Consider the following 24,449-nt stretch of genomic DNA (forward strand, 5'->3'; position numbering starts at 1 on the left):
CATAGTAGGCCAAAAGCTTTCCTATCATGTAACATTCAATGATTCTATTTCTATGAAATCAGCCTGACTGACAGGCTTAGCTTTTATGCATAATGGGGAACTAGTAAATGTACTATGCTTAGATTTTCAGAAGGCATTTAATACGGTAACACATCAAAGTTTATTGCAGAAAGTTGGTGTATGTTATTAAAGTTGTATTACATCATTGCTCATGGTGTAGGGAGCAACCTACTGGCATGAATAAGGGATTGGCTAGCTAAAACAAAACTGATGCTGCAAAAATGAATCACTTTCAGGTTGTTGCCTGGTAACCCACAAAGATCAGTGCTAGAGTCTCAAGTCTTCACAATTTATTTGGATGACAGGACTGAAGTTTTACTTGCTAAATTTACTGATTACACAAAGTTAAGTTAGGAAAGTAAGTTGTGAAGAGAACATGAGGATACAAAAGAAAATAGATAGATTAGGTGATTTGGCAAAGATCTGACAAAATATAATGTGGGAAAATATGAAATTGTCCATTTTGGCAAGAGTAATTGTTACAACTCTGACAGGAATTCCATGTAAATCAAGCCCACCAAACCACTGGTGACATTAGAAATGTGAACGTCTTAATAACCAAAATGATCAATTTAATTTTCTATTCTGGACCAAAAGGGACTTCCACCAGTCTTCTTCAATAAACCCAAAAATACCATGTTTATTAAAGGCAAAATACATTCTTCCAATTAGTGGCAAAAATGATTATTAACTATGCTACGATGCAGAATTAAACTAAATTCCCTTTTATCCCTATAGGGAGAGGCTGAACAGGCTGGGGCTGTTTTCCCTGGAGCGTCGGAGGCTGAGGGGTGACCTTATAGAGGTTTACAAAATTATGAGGGACATGAATCGAGTAAACAGACAAAGTCTTTTCCCTGGGGTTGGTGAGTCCAGAACTAGAGGGCATAGGTTTAGGGTGAGAGGGGAAAGATATAAAAGAGACTTAAGGGGCAACTTTTTCGCACAGAGGGTGGTACATGTATGGAATGAGCTACCAGAGGAAGTGGTGGAGGTTGGTACAATTGCAACATTTAAGAGGCATTTTGACTGGGTAATGAATAGGAAGGATTTGAAGGGATATGGGCCGGGTGCTGGCAGGTGGGACTAGATTGGGTTGTGATATCTGGTTGGCATGGACGGGTTGGACCGAAGGGTCTGTTTCCATGCTGTACATCTCTGACTTTATGACATACACATTCATATATGGACAAGACAAGGTGACATAGCTCTGCAGGTTATTATGGATGGGAAAAAATAGACAAAATTGAATTGAATTAAATTTATTGTCATGTGTACCGAGGCACAGTGAAAAGCTTTGCTTTGTGAGCAATACAGGCAGATCACAGAGTTAAGTATAAGTAAATAATAGGTAACAGCGGCAAAAACAAAAACACAGGTACACGTGAATGTTAAGAGTTTGTGAGTCCATTCAGTATTCTAACAACAGTAGGTCAGAAACTGTTATGAAATCGGCTTGTGTGTGTTCAGGCTTCTGTACCTTCCCCACAATAGTAGAGGTTGTAGAAAAGCATTGCCAGGGTGGGATGGATCTTTGAGAATGTTGGTGGCTTTTCCTTGACAGCGGGCCTGGTAGATAGTCTGTCGATTGGAGGTTGGCCTTTGTGATTGTCCAGGCCTAGTTCACCACACTCTATAACCATCTCCAATCTTGAATGGTACAGTTCCCATACCAGGTAGTGATACATCCAGACAGAATGCTCTTGCTGGCGCACCTATAAAAGTCAACAAGGATATTCATTGTCATGCCAAATATCCTCAGCTGCCTGAGGAAGAAGAGATGTTGGGCCTTTGTAACCAGTGCGTCCACATGAAGAATTCAAGAAAGCTTATTGTGGATGACCACTCCCAGGAGCTTGACACTCTCCAATTGTTCCACCTCTGTGCTGTTAATGTGTTGGAGGGAGGGGTGCAGGTGGGTGGGGCATGATTAATATCCCACCGAAAGTCAATGATGAGTTCCTTGGTTTTGCTGGCATTGAGAGCTAGGTTGTTCTCAGTGCACCGTTTTTCCAGGTCTTCCAACTCCTGTCTGTAGTCTGGTTCATCGCTATCTGAGATACGACCGACTATAGTGGTGTCATCAGCGAACTTGTAAATGGCATTAATTTGGTATTTGGCAACACAGTCATGGGTATTTAGTGAGTACAGTAGGGGGCTGAGTACGCATTCCTGGGGGGCTCCAGTGTTGAGTGTTAGTGAGGATGAAATATTGTCCCCAATCTTCACTGAAAGTGGCCTGTGGGTCAAGAAACTGAGGATCCAGTTGCAGACAGTGGCGCTTAGTCTGAGATCACTGAGTTTAGTAATCAGTCTCGAGGCGATAATAGCGTTGAAGGCTGAACTGTAGTCAATAAGTAGGATTCTTACATAGCAGTTCTTGGTGTCAAGATGTTCTAAGGAGGAGTGAAGGACAAGTGATATGGCATCCGAGGTGGATCTGTTGGTCCAATAGACAAATTGGAATGTGTCAAGAGTAGTGGGGAGGCTGTAGTTGATTAATGCCATGACCAGCCTTTCAAAGAACTTCATGATCACCGAAGTTAGGGCCACTGGGCTTCATCATTGAGACATGCTGCATGAGCCTTCTTAGGCACAGGGATGATGTTGGCACTTTTAAAACAGGCAGGGATAGTGGCCTGCTACAGGGAGAGGTTGAAAATGTTTGAGAAGACCTCTGCCAGTTGATCTGCACATGCTCTGAGTGCACGGCCTGGAACACTGTCTGATCCCATTGCTTTCCTTGGATTCACATGAAAGAAAACTGATCTGACCTCTGATGCAGTGACTTTTGGGAGAGGTTCGTCAGGATTTGTTGGAATAGGTGTTACCTTTCCACCTAAATTCTGCTCAAAGTGAGCATAGAAGGCTTTGAGATGATCTGGGAGGGATGTGTCATCATTTGCTATTTCGCACTGTATTTTTTAGGACCTGTGATGACATTCAGTCCTTGCCATAGTTGCCGGGTGTCTGTCTGGGTCTCTAGCTTGGATTGGTTTTGGTCCTTGACTGTCTTAATGGCTCTGAGAAGGTCATACTTGGATTACTTATATTTGAGTGGGTCTCCTGATCTGAAGGCCTCACGCCTGGTTTTTAGCACGTTCTGTATGTCCTGATTCATCTAGGGTTTCCTGTTGGGGAACACATGGATTGATTCCCTCAATATGCAGTCCTGCACACACTTGCTGACAGAGTCTGTGATGGTAGTGACGTACTCGTCCAAGATACCTGTGGACAGTTTTAACATGGCCAATCTTCTTGCTCCCCCAATCTTGGGGAGCAATGGCTGCCCAGGATTGCAATGTCCATGCACCACAAGTTGTTGATTAAAAAGCAAACCCCTCCACCCTTTTGTCTTACCCGAGGATGCTGTGCGGTCCATACGATGGATAGAAAAACCAGGGTTTCCTGTTGGGGAACACATGGATTGATTCCCTCAGTATGCAGTCCTGCACACACTTGCTGACAGAATCTGTGATGGTGGTGACGTACTCGTCCAAGATACCTGCGGACAGTTTTAACATGGCCCAATCAACCGATTCTAGACAGCACAGGAGTTAATCCTCTGTCTCCTCTGACCAGCGCTGCACTTGTATCTGCGAGGAGGTCTTGCCTGTAAGCCAGGAGAAGAAGCACGGCATTGTGAACGGTGCTCCCGAAATGAGGGTGGTGGATGGAGTGGTAGGCATTCTTCACAGTGATGTAGCAGTGGTCTAAAATGTTCGGGCTCCTGCTGGAGCAGGTAATGTTCTGGTGGTACTTGGACAACGTCTTCCTTAGATTGACTTGATTGAAGTCGCCATACAACAAACAAAGCCTCGAGGTTTTCTGTCTTCAGGGTGTTCGTGGTGGAGTACAGCACATCAAGAGCTTCCTCAACATTTGCTTGTGGTGATATGTACACAGCAGTTAGTATAGCAGCGGTAAATTCCTGTGGTAAATAGAAGGGGCGGCATTTGATGGTGAGGAGTTCAAGGTTTGGGGAGCAATGGCTGCCCAGGATTGCAATGTCCATGCACCACAAGTTGTTGATTAAAAAGCAAACCCCTCCACCCTTTTGTCTTACCCGAGGTTGATGTGCGGTCCATACGATGGATACAAAAACCATCATCCTGAAGTGTGCAGTCAGGAATAGATGAGTTGAGCCAGGTTTCTGTGAAGCAGAGTGCGCAGCAGTCCTGCAATTCATGTTGGAAGCTGAGCCTTGATCTGAGTTTGTCCATCTTGTTCTCTGGAGATTTTATGTTTGCTAGAAGTAAGCTAGGAAGGGGAGGTGGTCTTAAAACCGCATTGTCTCAGTGGAAATGGAAAGTGCGCTTGTTGGTCAAGGATTCAAATGCAGAATAGATTGACTCCTCAAATTTCCTTAAAGTCCCTGACAATAAAATCCAATTGCTGTTGGTCACAAAACAATGGAAGATCTTCAGACCAGATTTTAATTTCAACGATGAATAGTTGGGAACCTGATATTTAAAACTTTTGGGATTCACAAATACTCTGGTGAGATATCTCTTCAGCTGGTTTTCTTTAAGAGTTCCTTTACCTGTAGAGCGAGAGAGAGAGTTACAAGACTGCTACCTTGTAAACCTATCCACAATTGCCAGCAGCTTTTTAACTGCCACTTTTCAGCTAGGAAATTCTTTTCCAACTGTCATGTCTGTGGCAAAACAGAAATCAAAAGCTAAATTTTACCAGTAGACAGCTAACTGTCAATTTCAGGCCATTTCAAAGAGAGTTTGTGTCCATGATCTTGACTGAGTTATCTTATGCAATCGTCTGCTGCTCAAAGGTACTGTGCTCACACAATCGTACACTCACCCATTGGCAGAAGTACTCATTGCTACTGGGACCATCTCGTATTAATGCCCTCAGTGCTATATTTAAAGCCCAGCTGTACACCAGGTCAAATGCTGCCAACTAGGGATGGCTCTTCACAGTATGCACAGTGGGAGGGAATAGGTACACAGCAATGGGAGCTGGTCCTTCAGCTTGTTGACCCTGCATTACCATTTAACATGATTGTGGCTGATGAAAACATTTCAATGCCTTTACCCACCCCATTTCCATAATTTTCTATTGATAAAAAGAAATGTATCTGCCTTAAAAAAAAACCAAAGATTGAGCACCCACAGACCTCTCCGGGAGAGACCTCCAAAGGTCCACAAGCCTTACAGTAAAAAATATTTCCCCTCAGCTCAGACCTAAGTGGTATCCCTGGATTTTCAAATTCTCCCTCCGGTTCTTGATCCCAAGGGAAATATTATATCTGCATCAACACTATTCAGCATTTTATAAGTTTCAATGAGATCACCTCTCATTCTTCAAAATCTTCAGAGAATACAGGCCATGTTAACTCTATCTCTGTTCATAGGACAGTCCAGCCATTCTGGGGAAATGTTTGATTAACTTTCATTTCACTTTTTCCATGGCGATGTTATCTTTTCTGTGATGGGGAGACCTCAGCTGCACACTTTATTCCAGGTGCAGTCTAACCAAGCTCCTGTACAATTGAAGTAAGACATTACCACTCCTGTACTCCAGTCTTCCTGTAATAAGGGCTAGCATTGCAGTCGCCTTCTTTATAGCTTGTTGCATCTGCCTATTAGCCTTCAGTGACTTATCAAGTACACCAAGACTGCTTTATATATGTACATTTCCTCGCTTTTTACCATTTAAAAAATACTCTGCACATCTGTTCTTTCTCCAAAGTGGATAACCTCACATATTTCCACGTTATGTTCCATCTATCATATTTTTTATCCATTCTCTAAGCTTGTCCAAATCCCCCTGAAGCCACTTTAAATATTCCTCAGAGTTCTCTTACTTGACATTGTATCATCCACAAAATTGGTAGTATTACACTCCAAATCATTGATAAATATTGTGACCAACTGCAACCCAAATGCTAGTCCATGAAGAATGTCACCAGAGACAACCTGCCAACACAAGAATGACTCATTTATTCCTACTCTCTCTTTCTATCTGTTAGCTAATCATTAATCCGTGCCAATACATTACATCCAATCCCATGTGTTTTAATTTTTCTAACCAGCTTCTTGAATGGGACTTTATTAAAAGACTTTGGCTGTCCTTTATCAATATACTTAGTAACATCTTCAAAGAAATTTAAACAAGTTCGTCAAACAAGATTTCTCTTTCCCAAATCCATGTTGACTATGCCGAATCAAGTCAATTTTATCCAAATTTATCAAACCCTTTATAACAGATTCGTGCAATTTTGCTGCTATTGGTGTGAGGCTATCGGATCTGTAGTTCCCTGTTTTGTCTCTTGCTCATTTTTAACATTGTGGGGTAACTATTGTTACCTGCCAGTCTGCAGGAAACATTCCAGAATCTATAGAATTTTGAAAGATAATCACCAATGCCTCAATTATCTTCATAGCCACCTTCCTCTAACCTCTGGGATGTAGAATATCAGGTTCTGCGGACTAATCAACTTTCGGCACCATTAATTTCTCCTGTGCAGTCTTCTTATTAATTATGTTCAACTCCTCATTCTCCGTAGTCACTTGGATCTTTGTTTCTCTAGATTTTTTGCATCTTCCTATGCTGAAAGCAAGCAAAATATAATCATTCAGTTTTCTTTCATTTCTGTATTGCTCAGTATAAATTCTCCTGACCGTGTCTGTAATGGACCACTTCTGTTGTAACCCAACATTTTTTTACATAACTGTAGAAGCTTTCTTTTTATTTTTTGCTTTATTGCCATCATATTTTATCTCCTTTTCCTTATCAGTTTCTTCATTTTCCTTTGCTGTATTCTAAAAACCTCCTAATCATCAGTTTTACTGACATTTCTGGCAATAATATGTATATATTCATATATATAATTTATGTCTTTTTCTTTTAATCTTATGCAATTCTGAACTTCTTTTGTGAGTCATGTTTGATTGACCTCCTTTGAGATTTTGCATTTTGAAGAAATGTATAGTTGCTCTAAGTCATATAACAGTTCTTTAAAGATTATCCATCCATAGCTTTAGTGCACAATTGATTTACCCAGTCAATACACAGGTTAATGAACTGTCATGAAGTATGTGGCATGTTTCTTTCATTTCTTGATTAATACCATGTCCCACACTACAATTACAGTTTGTCACTTGTAAGTAATTCCAACCAATGTCTGCTTCACTTTGCTGTTCTTAGCTTCACTCAAATAGATTCCACACATTGTTCTTCCAATCTGAGTTCCTCCCTTCCGAATGTACTGATCCCATCCCTATTATCAGTGCAACTCCACCTCTTTTTCTTTCTTGTCTGTCCTTCCCAAATTTCGAATATACTTGAGCATTTAGTTTCCAGTCCTGGACACCATATAAACAGGGAGCAAGAGTAGGCCACTTGGCTCGTTGAGCCTGCTCCATTATTTCGTATGATCATGGCTGAATTGATTTTAGCTGAAAAATGTCTTGCTGGAAAAACGCAGCAGGTCAGGCAGCATCCAAGGAGCAGGAGATTCGACGTTTCGGGCATAAGCCCTTCTTCAGGAATGAGGAGGGTGTGCCAAGCAGGCTAAGATAAAAGGTAAGGAGGAGGGACTTGGGGGAGGGGCGTTAGGAATGCAATAGGTGGAAAGAGGTTAAGGTGGGGGGGATAGGCTGGAGAAGGGGTGGGGGCGGAGAGATCGGGAAGAAGATTGCAGGTCAAGATGGTAGCGCTGAGTCTGAGGGTTGGGACTGAGATAAGGTGGGGGGAGGGGAAAGGAGAAAGCTGGAGAAATCTGCATTCATCACTTGTGGTTGGAGGGTTCCTAGGCGGAAGATGAGGCGCTGTTCCTCTAGGCGTGTTGCCATGGTCTGGCGATGGAGGAGGCCAAGGACCTGCATGTCCTTGGCGGAGTGGGAGGGGGAATTAAAGTGTTCAGCCACAGGGCAATTGGGTTGGTCGGTGCGGGTGTCCCAGAGGTGTTCTTTTGCCTCCGCCGCATCTGCTCCCAGGAGGACCAATTCCAATACCAAACAACCCAGATGGCCTCCTTCTTCAAAGACCACAATTTCCCCTCAGATGTGGTTAACAACGCTCTCCACCACATCTCCTCCACTTCCCGCTGCCCCGCCCCTCCAATCGCCACCAGGACAGAACCCCACTGGTCCTCACCTACCACCCCACCAACCTCCAGATACATCGTATCATCCTTCGTCATTTCCGCCACCTCCAAACAGACCCCACCATCAAGGATATATTTCCCTTCCCTCCCCTATCAGCGTTCCGGAAAGAACACTCCCTCCACGACTCCCTCGTCAGGTCCACACCCCTCACCAACCCAACCTCCACTCCTGGTATCTTCCCCTGCAACCGCAAGAAATGCAAAACTTGCGCCCACACCTCCCCCCTCACTTCCCTCCAAGGCCCCAAAGGGATCCTTCCATATCTGTCACAAATTCATCTGCACCTCCATGCACATCATTTACTGCATCCGCTGCACCCGATGTGGCCTCCTCTACTTTGGAGAGACAGGCCGCCTACTTGCAGAATGTTTCAGAGAACACTTCTGGGACACCCGCACCAACCCAACCACCCCGTGGCTAAACACTTTAAGTCCCCCTCTCACTCCGCCAAGGACATACAGGTCCTAAGCCTCCTCCACCAGACCATGGCAACACGACGCCTGGAGGAACAGTACCTCATCTTCCGCGTAGGAACCCTCCAACCACAAGGGATGAATGCAGATTTCTCCAGCTTTCTCATTTCCCCTCCCCCACCTTATCTCAGTCCTAACCCTCGGACTCAGCACCGCCTCCTTGACCTGCAATCTTCTTCCCGATCTCTCTGCCCCCACCCCCCTCTCCAGCCTACCATCCTCACCTTAACTCCTTCCATCTATTGCATTCCTAACGCCCCTCCCCCAAGTCCCTCCTCCCTACCTTTTATCTTAGCCTGCTTGGCACACCCTCCTCATTCCTGAAGAAGGGCTTATGCCTGAAACGTTGATTCTCCTGCTCCTTGGATGCTGCCTGACCTGCTGCGCTTTTCCAGCAACACATTTTTCAGCTCTGATCTCCAGCATCTGCAGTCCTCACTTTCTCATGAACTGAGTTTAGCCTCAACTTTAAATTCCATTGATCTTTCATGCAACTGACTAACAGAGTTCAAGCTCTGACTGAGACTCAACAATCTCCTTGACTGACTGTGACAGGACCCCTTGACTGACAATAGCCCGCATTGACTTGACTGAGGATTTGTCCCCTTATACTTTATAATATGGACATTTTGTTGAAACACATTCAGTGTATTTGGCACATATTTTAGGTGTGACATTGACATTTCACAGTGCTGTACAGCAAAATGTTTACCCCTTTGGCTGATCACTGCTGGCAAACTTGACAAGATATCTGGCATCGCTCTAAAAGGCACGACAGACACAAGTATGTGAAGCTGTGAGTCCTGAATGAGGTAGATGTGTGCAAAAAGGCATGCAAGGTAATGATAGAGTGAGCATCCATAAGGTGCAAGGTAGGTCAGTGCTAAGATAACAAGTCAATAGCCTTGACGTGCAATAACCTGTTCTGATGTGTGAAATGTGTGGTTGTACCTCTGTGCAAAGTGGCCTCATGCAGCATTGTAATGAAAGGTGATAGTGTGCTCCAAGGTGCAGTATTGACATGATGATCTGTGTTATAAGTGAGATGGAAATGTTGTATGCTGATGTAGTGAGACTGCTTCCTCGTTTGAAGGATGCAGGTGCCCTCTGCCTATGCAGCATACCCTGAAGTGGTAGGGTCTGCTGGCCAAGGTAGAGGCCTAGAAAATCAAGCATTAAACTGGAGCTGCCAGGACTTCACTCAGAGTCTCATATTGAAAATTGTCTCTGACTACCACCACCTGGTAAAATAGCAAACTATATATAAATGAAGCTAAATTAGGCAATGATAATGTGTCAGTGGAAGCAATTGGGTTCCTCCCTGCTCGGTAGTGAGATTCTCAACTCACCAGTAAAACCTTGGGAAGAAAATCAGATCTTTTCTCTCAATGTTCAGAATCTCATTTTTATGATTTTCCCAATTAACAAGGTGACTTCCCAGTTGAATGAATTGTTTCGGAACTGGGAAGATTTCTCACAAGTCCAAATGATGTTGGTAGGTAACCTTAAACACAAAACTTCTTCCAAAGCTCAGTCAGTTTGTCTAGCAATTAAGACTATAAAAATGATATGCTATCTTTATTTTAAATGTTTTTTCAAAAATATTTTTTCAATCAACCTGTTCATAGATGCTGTTACTGTATAAATCTCTAGAGCAGGTGGAAATTGGTCCAGAGGTAGCTACCACAGCATCACAAACATCACTTTGGCCTGCATTCTGCACAAAGTCAGTTGACTTTTATAAACATGTTGAGTTCCAACAATCATATAATAAATCTCTCTACAAGCCAGCGATATCTGAATCTTCCATTTTCTGATTTTCATAATCCATGAATATGTGATTCTAACAAAATAAGAATGATTTCCCACCTTGACAAATTGCAGAAATCTGAGACCTGGCAGGATCTGGGTATCTGAGTGCGTGATTCCAAAAGGTTAACATGAAGATACAGCAACTAATTAGGAAAGTAACTCAAATATTAAACTTTTATTGCAAGGCAAATGTAAAAATTGAAAGTTTATATTTCAGCTATACAGGGCGTGTTGTGGAGAAAATATAGAGAATCACCAGGAGACGCAGAGAGTTCTTCAAGAAGTAGGTCTTTTATTTGCAAACAAAAAAAACCATGACACAGAAGACAGATTCTCGAATGCCCATGAACCTCAGGGTTCATGGATTTTTATATTTTTTTTATCATGTTTCTGTTAGCTTATCAGCATGTCCAACTATATTAATCAAAGTACCTCATTCTAGCTACACAATAAATCAGTGATGTTAGTTCCCATTATCTTTTTAGTTGTACATTCTACTTAATGTTATTCTAATGTCACGGTTAGATATTTATTGCTAACTCTGCTACAGTGATCTTCTATTCCAGACTAACCTGTCATGATAGATATTTAGCTATTCCATCTATTACAATAGTCTCCTGTCTCAAGCTGACTCTACTAACTATTAATTAGATATTTTAATGTCATGTCCCAAATATTTATTGTCCCAATCCTGTCATAATAACACTTAACAGAGAAACTTGTTTTATTACTTGTGTTATCTCATCTCTCGCCATAGTGACCTTTCAGCCTTAACCTTTCTCTGCTAATTGGTGTAAGAGCATTCCACTATTCTAATCCCATCCTGCCTTCCACAGATCACAGATTACCAGTGGTCTTTGTGCTTTAACCCTTCCCATGCTTTCATGTTCTTTATTTTCCATATTTTCCCCTTTGAGACCTACTTTTCTCACCTAGAGAAAGAAGACAATAAACTCAGCCTCTCTTGTGCCCAATATAAACAATGTAGGTCCCAACACGGATTAAATAATATTTGGAGTCTGAGACTTCCTCCATTCCTGGGGTCCCTTGGGTCAAAAACCTGTCCTCCAATAACCAGAACAGGAAAAAACACCCAAGATCCCTCACAATCTTCTTCAGAAGTATCATTGACATCCCCACATGGACATATTCCTTGCACCATGGCGGTTGTTAGATCATAATAGTAGAGTAGTGGGGTTCTGTCAGAGGAGTAAGTACTTCCTGGGGTAGTTGAAATGATCACAAATTGCCGTGTAGTGACGCGAACTGAAAAGGACTTAATAAAAGGTAAAGCATAACAAAAGACGAAGGTGACAACAAACAAAACCGTACTTACAATAAGACCAATCTTGACAAACTATGCTCCCCAAGACCCTAATATGTTATTCAGCCGATCAAAAGCCTGATGACCAAACCCCACATTGTCTTTTAGCTTCTGTCTTAGATTCTTTAGTTTTTCCATTGCTTTAATAAAAGATCTCCCAGGGCTAGTGTTGTTAGGTATAAAGGTACAGCAATGCTCCCCAAACATCACACAAACTCCGCCTTTTCTGCCAGTATCCAGTCTAAGGCCTGTCTGTTTTGCCATGTCATTTCAGTAGTAACATCCAATTGTTCTCCCATGGCCACAAGGGCATCGTCAGTATAATTGATAAATGTAATTAATCTATTCAGCATTCTTACTAACCCCTATCACTGGGATGAGAGCCTCCCAGCCTGCGGCAATCTTATTGCGGGCCTTAAACTCATTAGGAATACCTCTTGGCTGTCCTATGTTATCAATCTGAATCATCGGATCAGGGACATACCATCGCTTAGTTCGGCGCAAAGCTGACTGTGACGTAGCATCAAGCTGCGTGAATGGCGATATAACTACCTCATGTAGGAATATTATATGGGCACAGCTGCCACTCCTGTCAGCAGGCAGCAACAGACAAATTAAAGAGAAACCATTGTCGAAGTCTCATTTAATTTGTACTAGTATCGATTCAAAAAGTTTCCTGTACAAATTGCTTATTGTATCTGCCGCCTGAACACCAAGATAAACAAAACCAGATCTGTCAATTTAAAATGGTAAGTTATCTAGTGGGTATTTCCTGGCAGGTTTATTGATAGCAGATATCTCACTTGTGCTAAAATTCAGTTTATCTCTCGAAAGATTTTTAAACTGAAAGTGCATTGGGAATGGAGAGAGATATGTTGATACAAGTAGCAAAAGATCATCTGCATAGAGTGGAACCTTCAACTCCACATCATTTCTATTAATGCCAGAGAACGAAGGGTCTGTTTCCATGCTGTACATCTCTATGACTCTGAAATCAGGATGAGTCCATGGAGCAATAGACAGATGTTCAATTACAATGGCAAACAGCAGTGGACTCAAAGGGCAACCTTTTCTAATGGAATGATAAAGGTGGAAATAATCAGAATTCATGTTATTGGTCCTAACAGAGGCCAGTGGTGATGCATAGAGTAGTTTGATCCAAGAAATAAATTTTTCCCCAAAGCCAAATTTTTCCATAGTAAAGAGAAGAAAATTCCATTCCACTCTGTCAAAGGCTTTTTCATCATCTAAAGATATTAAAACCTCAGGAAGAGTGGATGGGGAAGAAATGTAACAATGTTAAATACCCGATTAAAAAAGGGTGACTGTTGCGAATAAATCCAGTTTGATCCAAGGATATGATAGATGGATGGATGGTTTCCAAATATTGGGCCAATAACTTTAACAATAATTTTAAATCGACATTTAGCAGAATTATAGGACGACATGAACCACACAATAAGGGATCTTTGTTTTTCTTTGAAAGCAAATAAATTGATGCCTGAGTTAAAGTTTGAGGAAGCGAGCCAGCATTAAATGCTTCAACAAACACATCTACCAAAAGCAGAGCCAGCTTTTTCCAAAATGTTTTATAAACCACAGCCGGAAAACATTGGCTCCAGGACTTTTACCGCTTTGTAGTGATCGAGCTACAGCCTCAAGTTCTATTGCTGTGATTGGTTGTTGTTAATCTTATCAAAAAAGGTATCAAAAGCAGAAGAACATCCAGATGAATAACGTGAAATATAAAATTCCTTAAAAGTCTTGTTGATTTCTAATGAGTCTGACGTGACACTTGAATTAGCCTTAATTGTGAGATTAATTGAGATGAGGACATTTGGTGCAACTGATGTGCCAACAATTTACTAGTTCTATGTCCTTGTTCATAAAATTTAGACCTAGAGTGAAATAAAAGCTCAATAGTGTCTTGTGACATTACAACATCATACTCGGCCTGTAGGGGTATGCATTGTTTATATACTTCTGAAGACTTAAAGATTGCGTAAAGAGAGTCTAATTGAGACAGACCCCGTTGTGCTAACCAGGCCAATTTCTCTTTCCTAAGTCTATTCTTATGTACTGCATAAGAAATTATTTCATCCCTGATAATGCCTTCCCACGGCAAGGAAGCTGTAACATCTTGGATTTTGTTAATTTTTTAAAAAATCTATCTGCTGAGAGACAATGTTAACAAAATCCTCCATTAAGAGTAAATGTGTATTGAGATACAATGGTGGGGTTTCCTAATCTATGCTACAAATCCACCATTGCAGAAAGGGGCAGAGATATGTTACACCATTGCTAGTTTTTATATCTTTGATCCAGTAGAGGATTGCCAACTACTCTGTTTGGCCATAATTTCCTTTGGATTTCCCAAGACAACTTTCAAGACAGGTTAAATCAGAATCTGCTAACTGCATTAAAATATACAAAATTTTCAACCTTCCTCCTGGTGACAGGTCGACTGTTGCTCAAGTCTCTGGAGTGGTACCTAATCCACATCTTTCTGACTCAGAGTTGAGAATACTACTGCTGAGCCAAGACTAATATATACACTTTGATCTTTAATAGGCCGACATCATTGGCAACAGGTCTCATTGGGAGTTTTATATAAATGGCCTACAAACAGGACTGTAAGGTGGCTGTGATATTTCAGGGCTTGGACAGGAAGATTTCCAAGTACCTTTCATGTTTTACAGCCTACAAAATCAGTTACAGCAAGCTTATGAAGTTTTAAAAATGGTGAGCCCTCATAAAATAGATAATAGCACGATCTCAGCATGAATATCGATTGCTATCACTTGAAATTTTAGCCTCCTAAAGTGCTTAATACTTCATATAAATTTATTTTGAAAAGTTTGTTATGTAGGGTGGAAATGTAACATGTTGTTTTAACTTTTAGGTGTATAAAGAAGATCTACCTCAGCTCAAACAGCAAAGCAAAGAGAAAAAGCAAGCAGCAGCTTCTCTAAAAAGAGACAAAGCTCCTGAAGGAAGCTTGAAGCTACAGTTTGTCCATGGGTACTTTTATAAACATTTTTGTTCAACTTTATTTTTTAATGCATAACAAGTTTTGAAATGGTGTGACTGTTTGACATGCCACAGACAACCAACAAAATACAGCCAACCAGTGCATTGTTAAAATTTGTTCATGAGATCTGAGTTTGAGTGACAAAACAAGCATTTATTGCCCAACTGAAAATGTGTTGCTGGTCAAGGCACAGCAGGCCAGGCAGCATCTCAGGAATAGAGAATTCGACGTTTCGAGCATAAGCCCTTCATCAGGAATTGATGAAGGGCTTATGCTCGAAACGTCGAATTCTCTATTCCTGAGATGCTGCCTGGCCTGCTGTGCCTTGACCAGCAACACATTTTCAGCTGTGATCTCCAGTATCTGCAGACCTCATTTTTTACTCGAAGATTTATTGCCCAATCTTAGTTGCTCTTAAGGAGTTGATTGTGAGCCTGTGCAGCCAAACTGCAAATACCTTATCTGGGCCCTAAATCCTATTCAGATTATGATTTCTCCTCATAATAGAGATAATTATCACATAACACCACTGTAGTCACTCATGAATTATAGATATTATCGTAGATAGAGTACCTTCCACTACCCACAGTGATCTTAATCTCCACTGGAATTGTCCGATCTATTTCCTGCTAATCCTTTGGGTTTCAAAAGCTCTTTTTTTCCCCTTAGAGATAACCTTTAATCTCTACCTATATGCTCCAAAAAGATCCTTTTCTTTATAGTCATCATTAGGCATTCCATGGATAGACATATGTGGGATTATTTTCCAATCTCCAGTACTAGTTGCAGCAGTGGGATTGGAATACCCTATAGAGTGGAATTCTGGAATTATATTTTCTGTCCTATCAACTTCATATTGTAAAGACAGCGTCTTTTAATTTTTCTGTATTTTTGTTTGTGAACTGAAATAGGAAAACAGCTTTTTTTAAAAACCAAAGATTGTTGATGGATTATCGCAGTTTTAAAAGTAGATAACCTGAAACTCAATGTAAGCACCATTTACACAGCTGGTGATTCATTCAGAATTTGAGTATAGTTTGTGAATGATTTAGAGCCAAGGGGTATCTACAAATGGAGATTTGTTTGCAGCAAGTATCTGAATTATCTGTAGACTAGTGACCAATTATCAATGTCAAAGGCCTTCTGCCTGCCAGCAACTGTGTGATTTGTTCTCAGATAGCTGAACAGCTTGAAATTATGAACAAGATAGTGAGAAGGCATCAAACCTCTAACGTCTCAGGAGGTCTCTCTCTGTTCTCTGCAGTAAAAGTCACTTAAAGCCTGAAGAAAACCAGTTTTTCTTTCCTTCAGCAGTTGCTGTAAGCTGTGACTTTCAATTAATAAGAAAACTTTAACTATGACTAGCCACACTATGCCTTTTGCAAATCAGTGAAGTCATCTGGGGAAGAAGTTTGAGAAGCAATGTTCAGGTCAGCACAAGAATCATTTCAGCAAATCCTCTGAACAGAAAGCACTATATTGCCACATCATCCTGATATGCTGTGCTGTGCACAGTTAAAGTAAGTAATGAAGCATTGCTAGATGCTGAGGAATTGGAGGAGTGGGAATAGTGTTCTGAGAGGAGGACAAGGACTTTGGGAAGGAGAAAGTTCTCCTTGTGTGTGACAGAGCTTTGCTCCATTGGTTGATAAAAGCAAAACAGGATCTGCTTGACACCCAGTTCTAGTAGATGGGACCTGATTGTAGTAGACCATCACAGACTAAAAGAGCTGTTGGTCATCATGCCAGCATTTGGTTTGCAGAGTGGGAGAGAACTTTATCCTAAATTGATTTTGCTTGTGATCTCTTTTGATGCCAGTAAATAAAAGCTCATCTTTAGAATTTTCCAATAGGTTGGATTTATGTGATGTCTTCCTGCTGGACAATGACAAGCTGTGGATGTCCACTGGGCATTGGGGATAGAGTAGCGGTACCTTATAAAGGGTGTTTTGACAGATTGTATCTGTGGATCAATAAACTGTGTCATCTAAAGGTTAAACACTAGTTTGAGAGAATGGCCTTGCATGCATGAGAGAATGTTGTCGTGCCAGCTATGTGCTGTGGACTGCGTGGCTGCAGTGCCATGACATTGTCAATGAGGGCAGCCCTGGATTGCCAGAGTTTGTCCAGGTGCACATTGCATGGAAAAATTGCACGATAAGATGGGGCTGGAATTGGCTGTGCTGAACATGTTGGGGCTGAGTAGATAGTTGGTGTTAAGCTTTGGTAAAATATAATGAGGAAACCCACTGGACCTTTAGTGAGAAATCCAAAAATCTAAACACAACTCACACATCCCCAAAAGATTCAGCCCATAGATTTTACAATAGATATTCCAATAATATAGTTCAACCTAACTGTTTGCCACTGTTCACCTTATAATTTGCTTTTTGTTGTGTTGCAGTTGATGTTTTTTCCATTTTTCTTAAATCAAAATCTCTTCAGTATATGTGAATGTTATAAAGTGTAACAAAGTTATGGTGCTGAAATTGTATTATGACATAACTTCCATTTTGTAAAACAACTTGTATAAAAATCTGCTTCCGTTGCAATGTTTTCTGTAGCTGTTTGGTGTGCACTAATTAATTATCTTCTGCCAAGCAACTTTAAAATTTCATTACATAAGGTTTCTGGCACACAAAATGAACATCCCATTTTGGTGCATATTTGGCAAGAGGACTAAGCAACATTGCAAACTTTTCACTGCACTCATTTGAGTGCATGTGACAATAAAGCTAATTTAATTCACTAAAACACATCAGAAATTAGAGTATACCTCCTCTTTACTCCATAAATATCTTGTATGACACAAACCAAAAGTTCACGAGTTATTTTGCAAAGGCACTGAAAACTTACAGAGCCATTCGTATTCCAGTTTTTCACATTCTGCTTGTTAGTCTGAGATCCTGCCATTTCAATATCAGTACCAGAGAAAAATCCCTTTGTCATAAATGAGAAGCTGGAAAAGCACAGCAGGTCAGACAGCACCAAGAAGCAAGAAAATCAACGTTTCAGGCTGAAACCCTTCATCAGGACTGGGAGGGAGAGGGATGCCAAAAGTATATAGAGGGAGGGGATTGGGGCTGGCGGAAGGGTAGGTCGGATGGTAGGTGGATGCAGCTAGGGCATTATTGTGATTGGTCAGTGAGAAGAGTGGAGCAGATTGGTGCATAAGAAGATGGACAGGTTAGGCCAGGTCAGGGAGAGGAGGAGGAGGGGTGAGCTAGACATGGGCTAATTCTGGGGGAGGAGGGATTTTGAAGCTGGTGAAATCGATGTTGAGGCCTTTGGGTATAAGATTCCCAGGCGAAATATAAGGTATTGTTCCTCCAGTTTCCATTAGGCCTCACTTTGACTATGGAGGAGGCCAAGGATGGACATGTCACCAGGGAGTGGGAGGGGGGAATTAAAATGGATAACAACTGGAAGATCGGGTTGGTTGATGCGTGCAAAACTCCCTTCATACACTGCTGAGTTAACATGGAGCAATAGAACTGGTTACTTCATAACTTCCTTTTGTATTAATTTATTCTTTGAATAGTCAAATAATAGATACCTATTTAATCTAGTTCTTTTTCTTAAGTCTGGGGTCAATAGAGTGTGTGATTTGATATGTTGCCCATCACAAATGCACTGAATAATTTAGTCAATAAGTGGCATTTTTCCCTCCTTAGAAGTGGCAGGGCAGGTGGCAAAATGGGCAAATAATGAGGCAGGTTAGCACCAGAAAAATACCGGTCCTCTTTCAGTCAACTCAGAAATCAAGTTCTGATTGGGAATATGCATGGACAAACGTTTGGTCTACTACAATTAAGGTCTATAAGTGGTCAGTCAATAACAAATTTAGTGGTTCAATTCATTATTGGTCTAATTAGCTGCCTTCTTAGCAGGCAAGAAAAGTGAATGGTTTCCCAACAGGATGCCAAGTTGAAGGGGGTGGGAGCAGCTTAAGCCTGTCTGACTCTTCAACTCCAAGTGCTGCCAGATTAATATTGCTGGTTGCTTCTGTTGGATTGAGACTTCCACTGGCAAAATACTTGTTAGACCAAGAAGTTAGCTGCTTAGCAGTTGAGTACCTGATTGATGCTTGATCCAGTGAACTTTTTTCAGATTGACAGTAGGGCACTGTCATCATTAAAGATGTCTTCCTCAGACTTAGTGTAAAGTACATTAAATTCTATCCCATATTTCCCAATTTTCCAGCTTGGATAAAAACTCGGAGGTAATTTGCGTCTGAATTTCCTTAATGCCTTTTCCGATAATTAAAGTGACGTGTATAGAGAGCTTATGTTCATAAAATTACCTCTGTTGTTAGAAAACCTTGTACAATTACTGTTAAATATTAGTATGTCTCCAGGTAAGGTATCATTGTCCTTTGTTGTGGGTCATGTTTAATTTATGAAATAGATCATTGGTAATCTGCACATAATGCTCATTGTTTATGATTCGCTTTCGACTCTTGAAGGAGAGGTAGTAGATTTTTTGATAGAGCAAACAGAGAGAAACTGTTTCCTCTGACGTGATGTAGTATAATATGTTAATAGCGTGATGATATATTAGATGGTGTAACATTGATATCAGCAATCACATTAATAAGACTCAAAAATGAATGGCTTAACCTATACTAGAGAGCCGTAATACAGATTTCAATATAATGTATAATGTGCAACTAAAAAAGTATGTTGAAATTCCTGAGAGTCAGCAGTAGTTACACTTATGTAAGGACAATATGCAGATGCAGCACAGCAAGAGTGGAGACAGAACTATTTAAGGTAGCAGTCTCATAGCAGAATAGAATCCTCCTGGCAGTCTAACACACAAAGACTGATCAACTCAGGGTTTATAGCTGAAACTGAGTGAATTCACACCAGAGGATATCAGAGACAATTCAAGGTAATTGGCAAAAGAATCCGAGAATGAGAAGAAATATTTTTATACAGTAACCAACATAATCTGGAACTGATTATTGGATATGATGGTGGAAACAATGGAAATTGGATAAATGTTTGATGGAAAATGTAAGATTATGTGCAAAGTGCATCACACAGGATTTAACTGGATCTCTTTCAAAGAGCTAGCACAACTATGATGGACCAAATGGCTTCCTTCAGTGCATTCAAGACAAGTTGTATCCTAAGTAGTTCAAATACTTAATGAGATGGAGAGTTAGCATAATTATATATTTTTAAAATGCACTCCATTATGGCGTCATTATGTTGTATATACTTGTTTTGTATTTTGTTTTCTTAAGGTACAGAGGATATGATTGTCGAAATAACCTCTTCTATACTCAAACTGCTGAAGTGGTCTACCATGTTGCTGCTGTTGGTATTGTTTATAATCGACAACAGCATTCACAGAGATTCTACCTTGGACATGATGATGATATTCTTTGTCTGGCCATTCATCCAGTAAAGGACTATGTGGCTACAGGGCAGGTATTTACAAATTATAGAATCTGAATTTTATTTCATCATTAAACTATTACCTATTTGGACATATGACATTGTATATTAAATATATGAATAGACAGATACTGTGCCAATGAGGTATAGCCCGTTAGAATTGAAATGACCTTTTTCACAGGGTGGTACTATAGAATTTAAATTCTGAAATTTTCCACGTGCTGGAGAGCAGAATAGACTGTAACTCAGAAGATGAAGGAAATTTGAATTACATTGCATTGTACAAGAAAAGCAAGGGAGGATAGACAAATGACTTGGCTGTAATCTTTGCCAATTAATCATTTCTAATATGTTTACTGAAATACCTTTTTTGTTTCAGTTCAATCTATAGTAGATTGATGTTTATATGTTAACAGTAACAATATTTTTTGTTAGGTTGGACGGGATCCATCAATTCACGTTTGGGATACTCAAACTCTTAAATGTTTGTCATTACTGAAAGGACAGCACCAGAGAGGAGTATGTGCCCTTGACTTTTCATGTAAGTTACTTCTTCAGCATCTGTTCCAAAGTCTAATAATTCTTAGAAAGTGATTTTCAATATTACAACTGGTCTCTCAATTTTCGAGGAACTAACTGAATGCTTGCTAGATATATTCACTGCAGAAAAGCATATTTGTGTGCCCATCTTCCTCCTCAAAGGAAAATATAAACTTCCCCACAGTGTGTTTTTCTCAGTTGGAACTTGTAATGTTTCATCTGTGCATGGATTAAGTAACTAATAGTACAACATGGGAAATAAGGAGGGCCATAAATGACAGTATAGCTATTCCCTGTAATATTGGAATTCTCAAACCTGCATAGTTCCAAGCTATACCCCATACTATGCCAAAAAGCATTGGACTGCTTTGCTCCATTATAACAGTGATTGCACTAAAAGAAAGTAATCCATTGGATATAAAGGATGTCTTAACGTTTGAGAGGTGTTATAGAAATTGAATTATTTAACTCATTGAACAGTGTAGCACTAAAGGAGGCCATTTAGTCTATCGATCAGTGTCTGCTCTTTAAAGAGTAATCCAATTAGACCCACAACCCTGATAATTTGGCAGTTCCCATGAAATTTACTCTAAGTTTGTATCCAATCCCTTGTGCAGGCTACTGTTGATTGTGTATCCATGAGCCTATCATTTTCAAATCATAGCCATCCATACATAGAAACATTTCTTCTCATTTATCTTTCACCAATCATCTCAAGTCTGAGCATTCTAGTTACGACCCTTCAATCACTGGAAGCAATTTCTCTTTACTTATTCTATCTCAGCCTTTCATGATATTAAGTTGTTCTACCAAATCCCTTTGGACTGTAAGGAGAACAACCCCAGCTTCTACAGTCTATAACCACTATGGTGAGTCCCTTCTGTATCCTTTCCAAAGCCTTTATACCTTTACTTTTATAGTGGATACCTCTCTCTTAAAACCCAGGGTCCTTTTTTTTAACTGTCTTATTAATCTGTCTTTACACCTTCAAATTTAGGTACATGTTTCTCTTGCCCCTTTTATCCCATAAGCCTCGTTAGGGAGTATTACTGGCATGGTGAATGCCATTGGATTAGTGGGGACATGGTTTCAAATCTCACCACCAAAATTGATGGAATTTAAATTCAATTAATTAATAAATATGGAATTAAAAGCTAAAAATGGTGGCCATGAATCCACCATTTGTCATTGTGAAAACAATCTGGTTCACTAATGCACATTTGGGAAGGAAATCAGTCATACGCCCATAGTTGGCTCTATATGCGACTCCAGGCCCACAGCGATGTAATTAACTCTTAACTGCCCTTAGAAATTACTTATCAAACCAGTTGTTTCAAAGTCAAAATGGACAGACTACCCAGCATCCACCTAAGCATCAGAAATGACAATTGTACATCTGGCCTTGTTGACTGAAAATTCCTCTTAATATTGTGGAGCTTGTGTCAAAATTGGGAGAACTGACCCACGGATTAATTAAGCAATAGTCTAATGTAGTCACGCACATGGAATCATTTCTTGACAATGTCCCAGACATCACTACCCTCAGTAGGATCTCTCCTGTTGGCAGGATAGTCCCAGTAGAAGTCGCAACACTGTGTGCATTTGGGAGGGAGTTGCCTGGCAGTCATTAATATTGATTGTGGACCTCATGAAGCGTCATGATATTTGGTCAAACTTGGACAAGCAGATTTCCTGTTGTACACCACCTATTCCCAAACCCCACCTCCTTAATCCTCAATGTTTTACACCAATCGTAAGAAGGACTGAAGGTGACAAAAACAGATACAAAAAGAAACTTCTACTGACTAAGCTAACTAAGCTCTAAAAGACATAACTGCTAGTTGGGTTCTGTGGCATGTAGTGGGTGAGTCAGCAAGAGGGAAAACATACTAGTCCTCATCCTCAGCAATCTACCTGTCAGCGGATTCATCTGACCATGACAGTATTGATAGGACTGACCACCACATGGTTTTCATGGAGAAAAAGTCTCATCTTCACACTGAGGACAACTTCCATCATGTTGTGTGGCACTACCATTGTACTAAATGGATAGATTTCAAGCAGATCTAGCAATTCAAAATTGGGCATTCATAACACACTTATGGGCCATCAGCAATAGCAGCAGATTTATTCCATCACAATCTCATGGTTTGATATATCCCCCAACCTACCATTAGCATCAAACCAGGAGATTGCCTCAATGAAGAATACAGAGGGGGCAGCCAGGAGCAGCATCATACATACTAAATGTGGTATATTAATCTGATGAAGCTACAGTACTGAATTGCTTGTGTGCCAACAGATGATACAAATTGTGATAGAGTGAGCTAAGGGAACCTATAACCAATGAATCAGTCCTGCCGCATCCAATCAGCAATGGCGAGCTTAAACAACCAGAGGAGGAAACTATACAAATAGACCCATTCTCAATGATGGGAAGCCCAGTGTATCAGTGTAAAATGCAACACTGAAACTTTAGCAACTATCTTCAGTCAAAATGGTTGATCCATCTCCTGAGGTCCCCAGCATCGCAGATGTCAGTCTTCAGTCAATTCACTTTACTCCTATGATATCAAGACAAGATTGAAGGCAGTAGTACTAAAGGCTTGTACTCCAAAACTAGCTACATCCTTAGCCAAACTGTTCCTATACAGCTGTAACATTTGCATTTACCTGACATGGCGGAAGATTGGCCAGGTGGTCATGTCCAGGAAAGTCAGGACAATTCCTACCCAGCCAACTACTGCCTTATAAGTCTATTCTTGATCAGCAAAGTATTGGGAAGTGTTGTCCATATGGCTATCAAGTAGCACTGAAAGAGCAATAATCTGCTCAGAAACAAAAACAGAAAATGCTGGATAGTTCAGCAGGTCTGGTGCCATCTGTGAAAGGAGAAGCAGAGTTAATGATTCAAGTCCGTTGTTTTGGCAATGCTGGTGTTGGACTGGGGTGTACAAAGTCAAAAATCACACAACACCAGGTTGTAGTCCAACAGGTTTAATTGGAAGCACTAGCTTTCGGAGCTGCTCCTTCATCAGGTGGTTGTGGCGTATAAGATTGTAAGACACAGAATTTATAGCAAAAGTTTACAGTGTGATGTAGCTGAAATTATATATTGAAAAAGACTTGGATTGTTTTTTAAGTCTCTCATCTGTTAGAAGGACCATGTTAATTTCAGTTCTCTCAGATGTAAATCGCAAAACTCTTTTACAAGTTACATTCTCAAGTGAATTTTATCAATTGGTGTCATGTTGGCCCAGATATGGAACTCAGTAATCTGCTCATTGACATATCTAGATTTTTGAAACCATGGAGCCTTGCCATCCTTGCGAAAATATTGGAGGAGGCCAAAAATTGAACATTTTGCCCCCTCCCCAAAAATGACACTTGCCATTTTCAAAAAAGCAGGAATAGAGGTAGATTGCATTTCATGCACCTGTCTTTAGTGGGTGTAGCTGTCCATATAAATCTACAGCTGCTTCCAATTATCTGATTTTTGGGACCAAATGAATGAAAAATGACATGTATTGTGTAAACCTTTTGGAAGCAAATCTAGGTATTGTGGATTCTTTCGGAAGGCTCAGTTTATGAACAGTTTAGGCCTATACTCTGGAGTTTAGAAGAATGAGGGGAGATCAAATTGATGTGTTCAAGATGATAAAACTTGTGAATAAA

General features: G+C 40.5%; 1 protein-coding gene across 5 annotated transcripts in view; it reads left to right on the forward strand.

The window, feature by feature from the left end:
• Nucleotides 1-24,449, forward strand: part of LOC132819436 (echinoderm microtubule-associated protein-like 6) — a 512,298-nt gene that overhangs the window by 194,548 nt on the left and 293,301 nt on the right. For all 5 annotated transcript variants that reach the window (XM_060830942.1, XM_060830941.1, XM_060830940.1 and 2 more), the window contains exons 13-15: nucleotides 14,701-14,819; nucleotides 20,081-20,267; nucleotides 20,670-20,775. In XM_060830942.1, the coding sequence (XP_060686925.1) occupies nucleotides 14,701-14,819; nucleotides 20,081-20,267; nucleotides 20,670-20,775 (412 nt within the window). The remainder of the gene's footprint in view (nucleotides 1-14,700; nucleotides 14,820-20,080; nucleotides 20,268-20,669; nucleotides 20,776-24,449) is intronic.

Source organism: Hemiscyllium ocellatum, chromosome 10 (assembly GCF_020745735.1).
Source record: "Hemiscyllium ocellatum isolate sHemOce1 chromosome 10, sHemOce1.pat.X.cur, whole genome shotgun sequence".
Lineage (NCBI taxonomy): Eukaryota > Metazoa > Chordata > Chondrichthyes > Orectolobiformes > Hemiscylliidae > Hemiscyllium > Hemiscyllium ocellatum.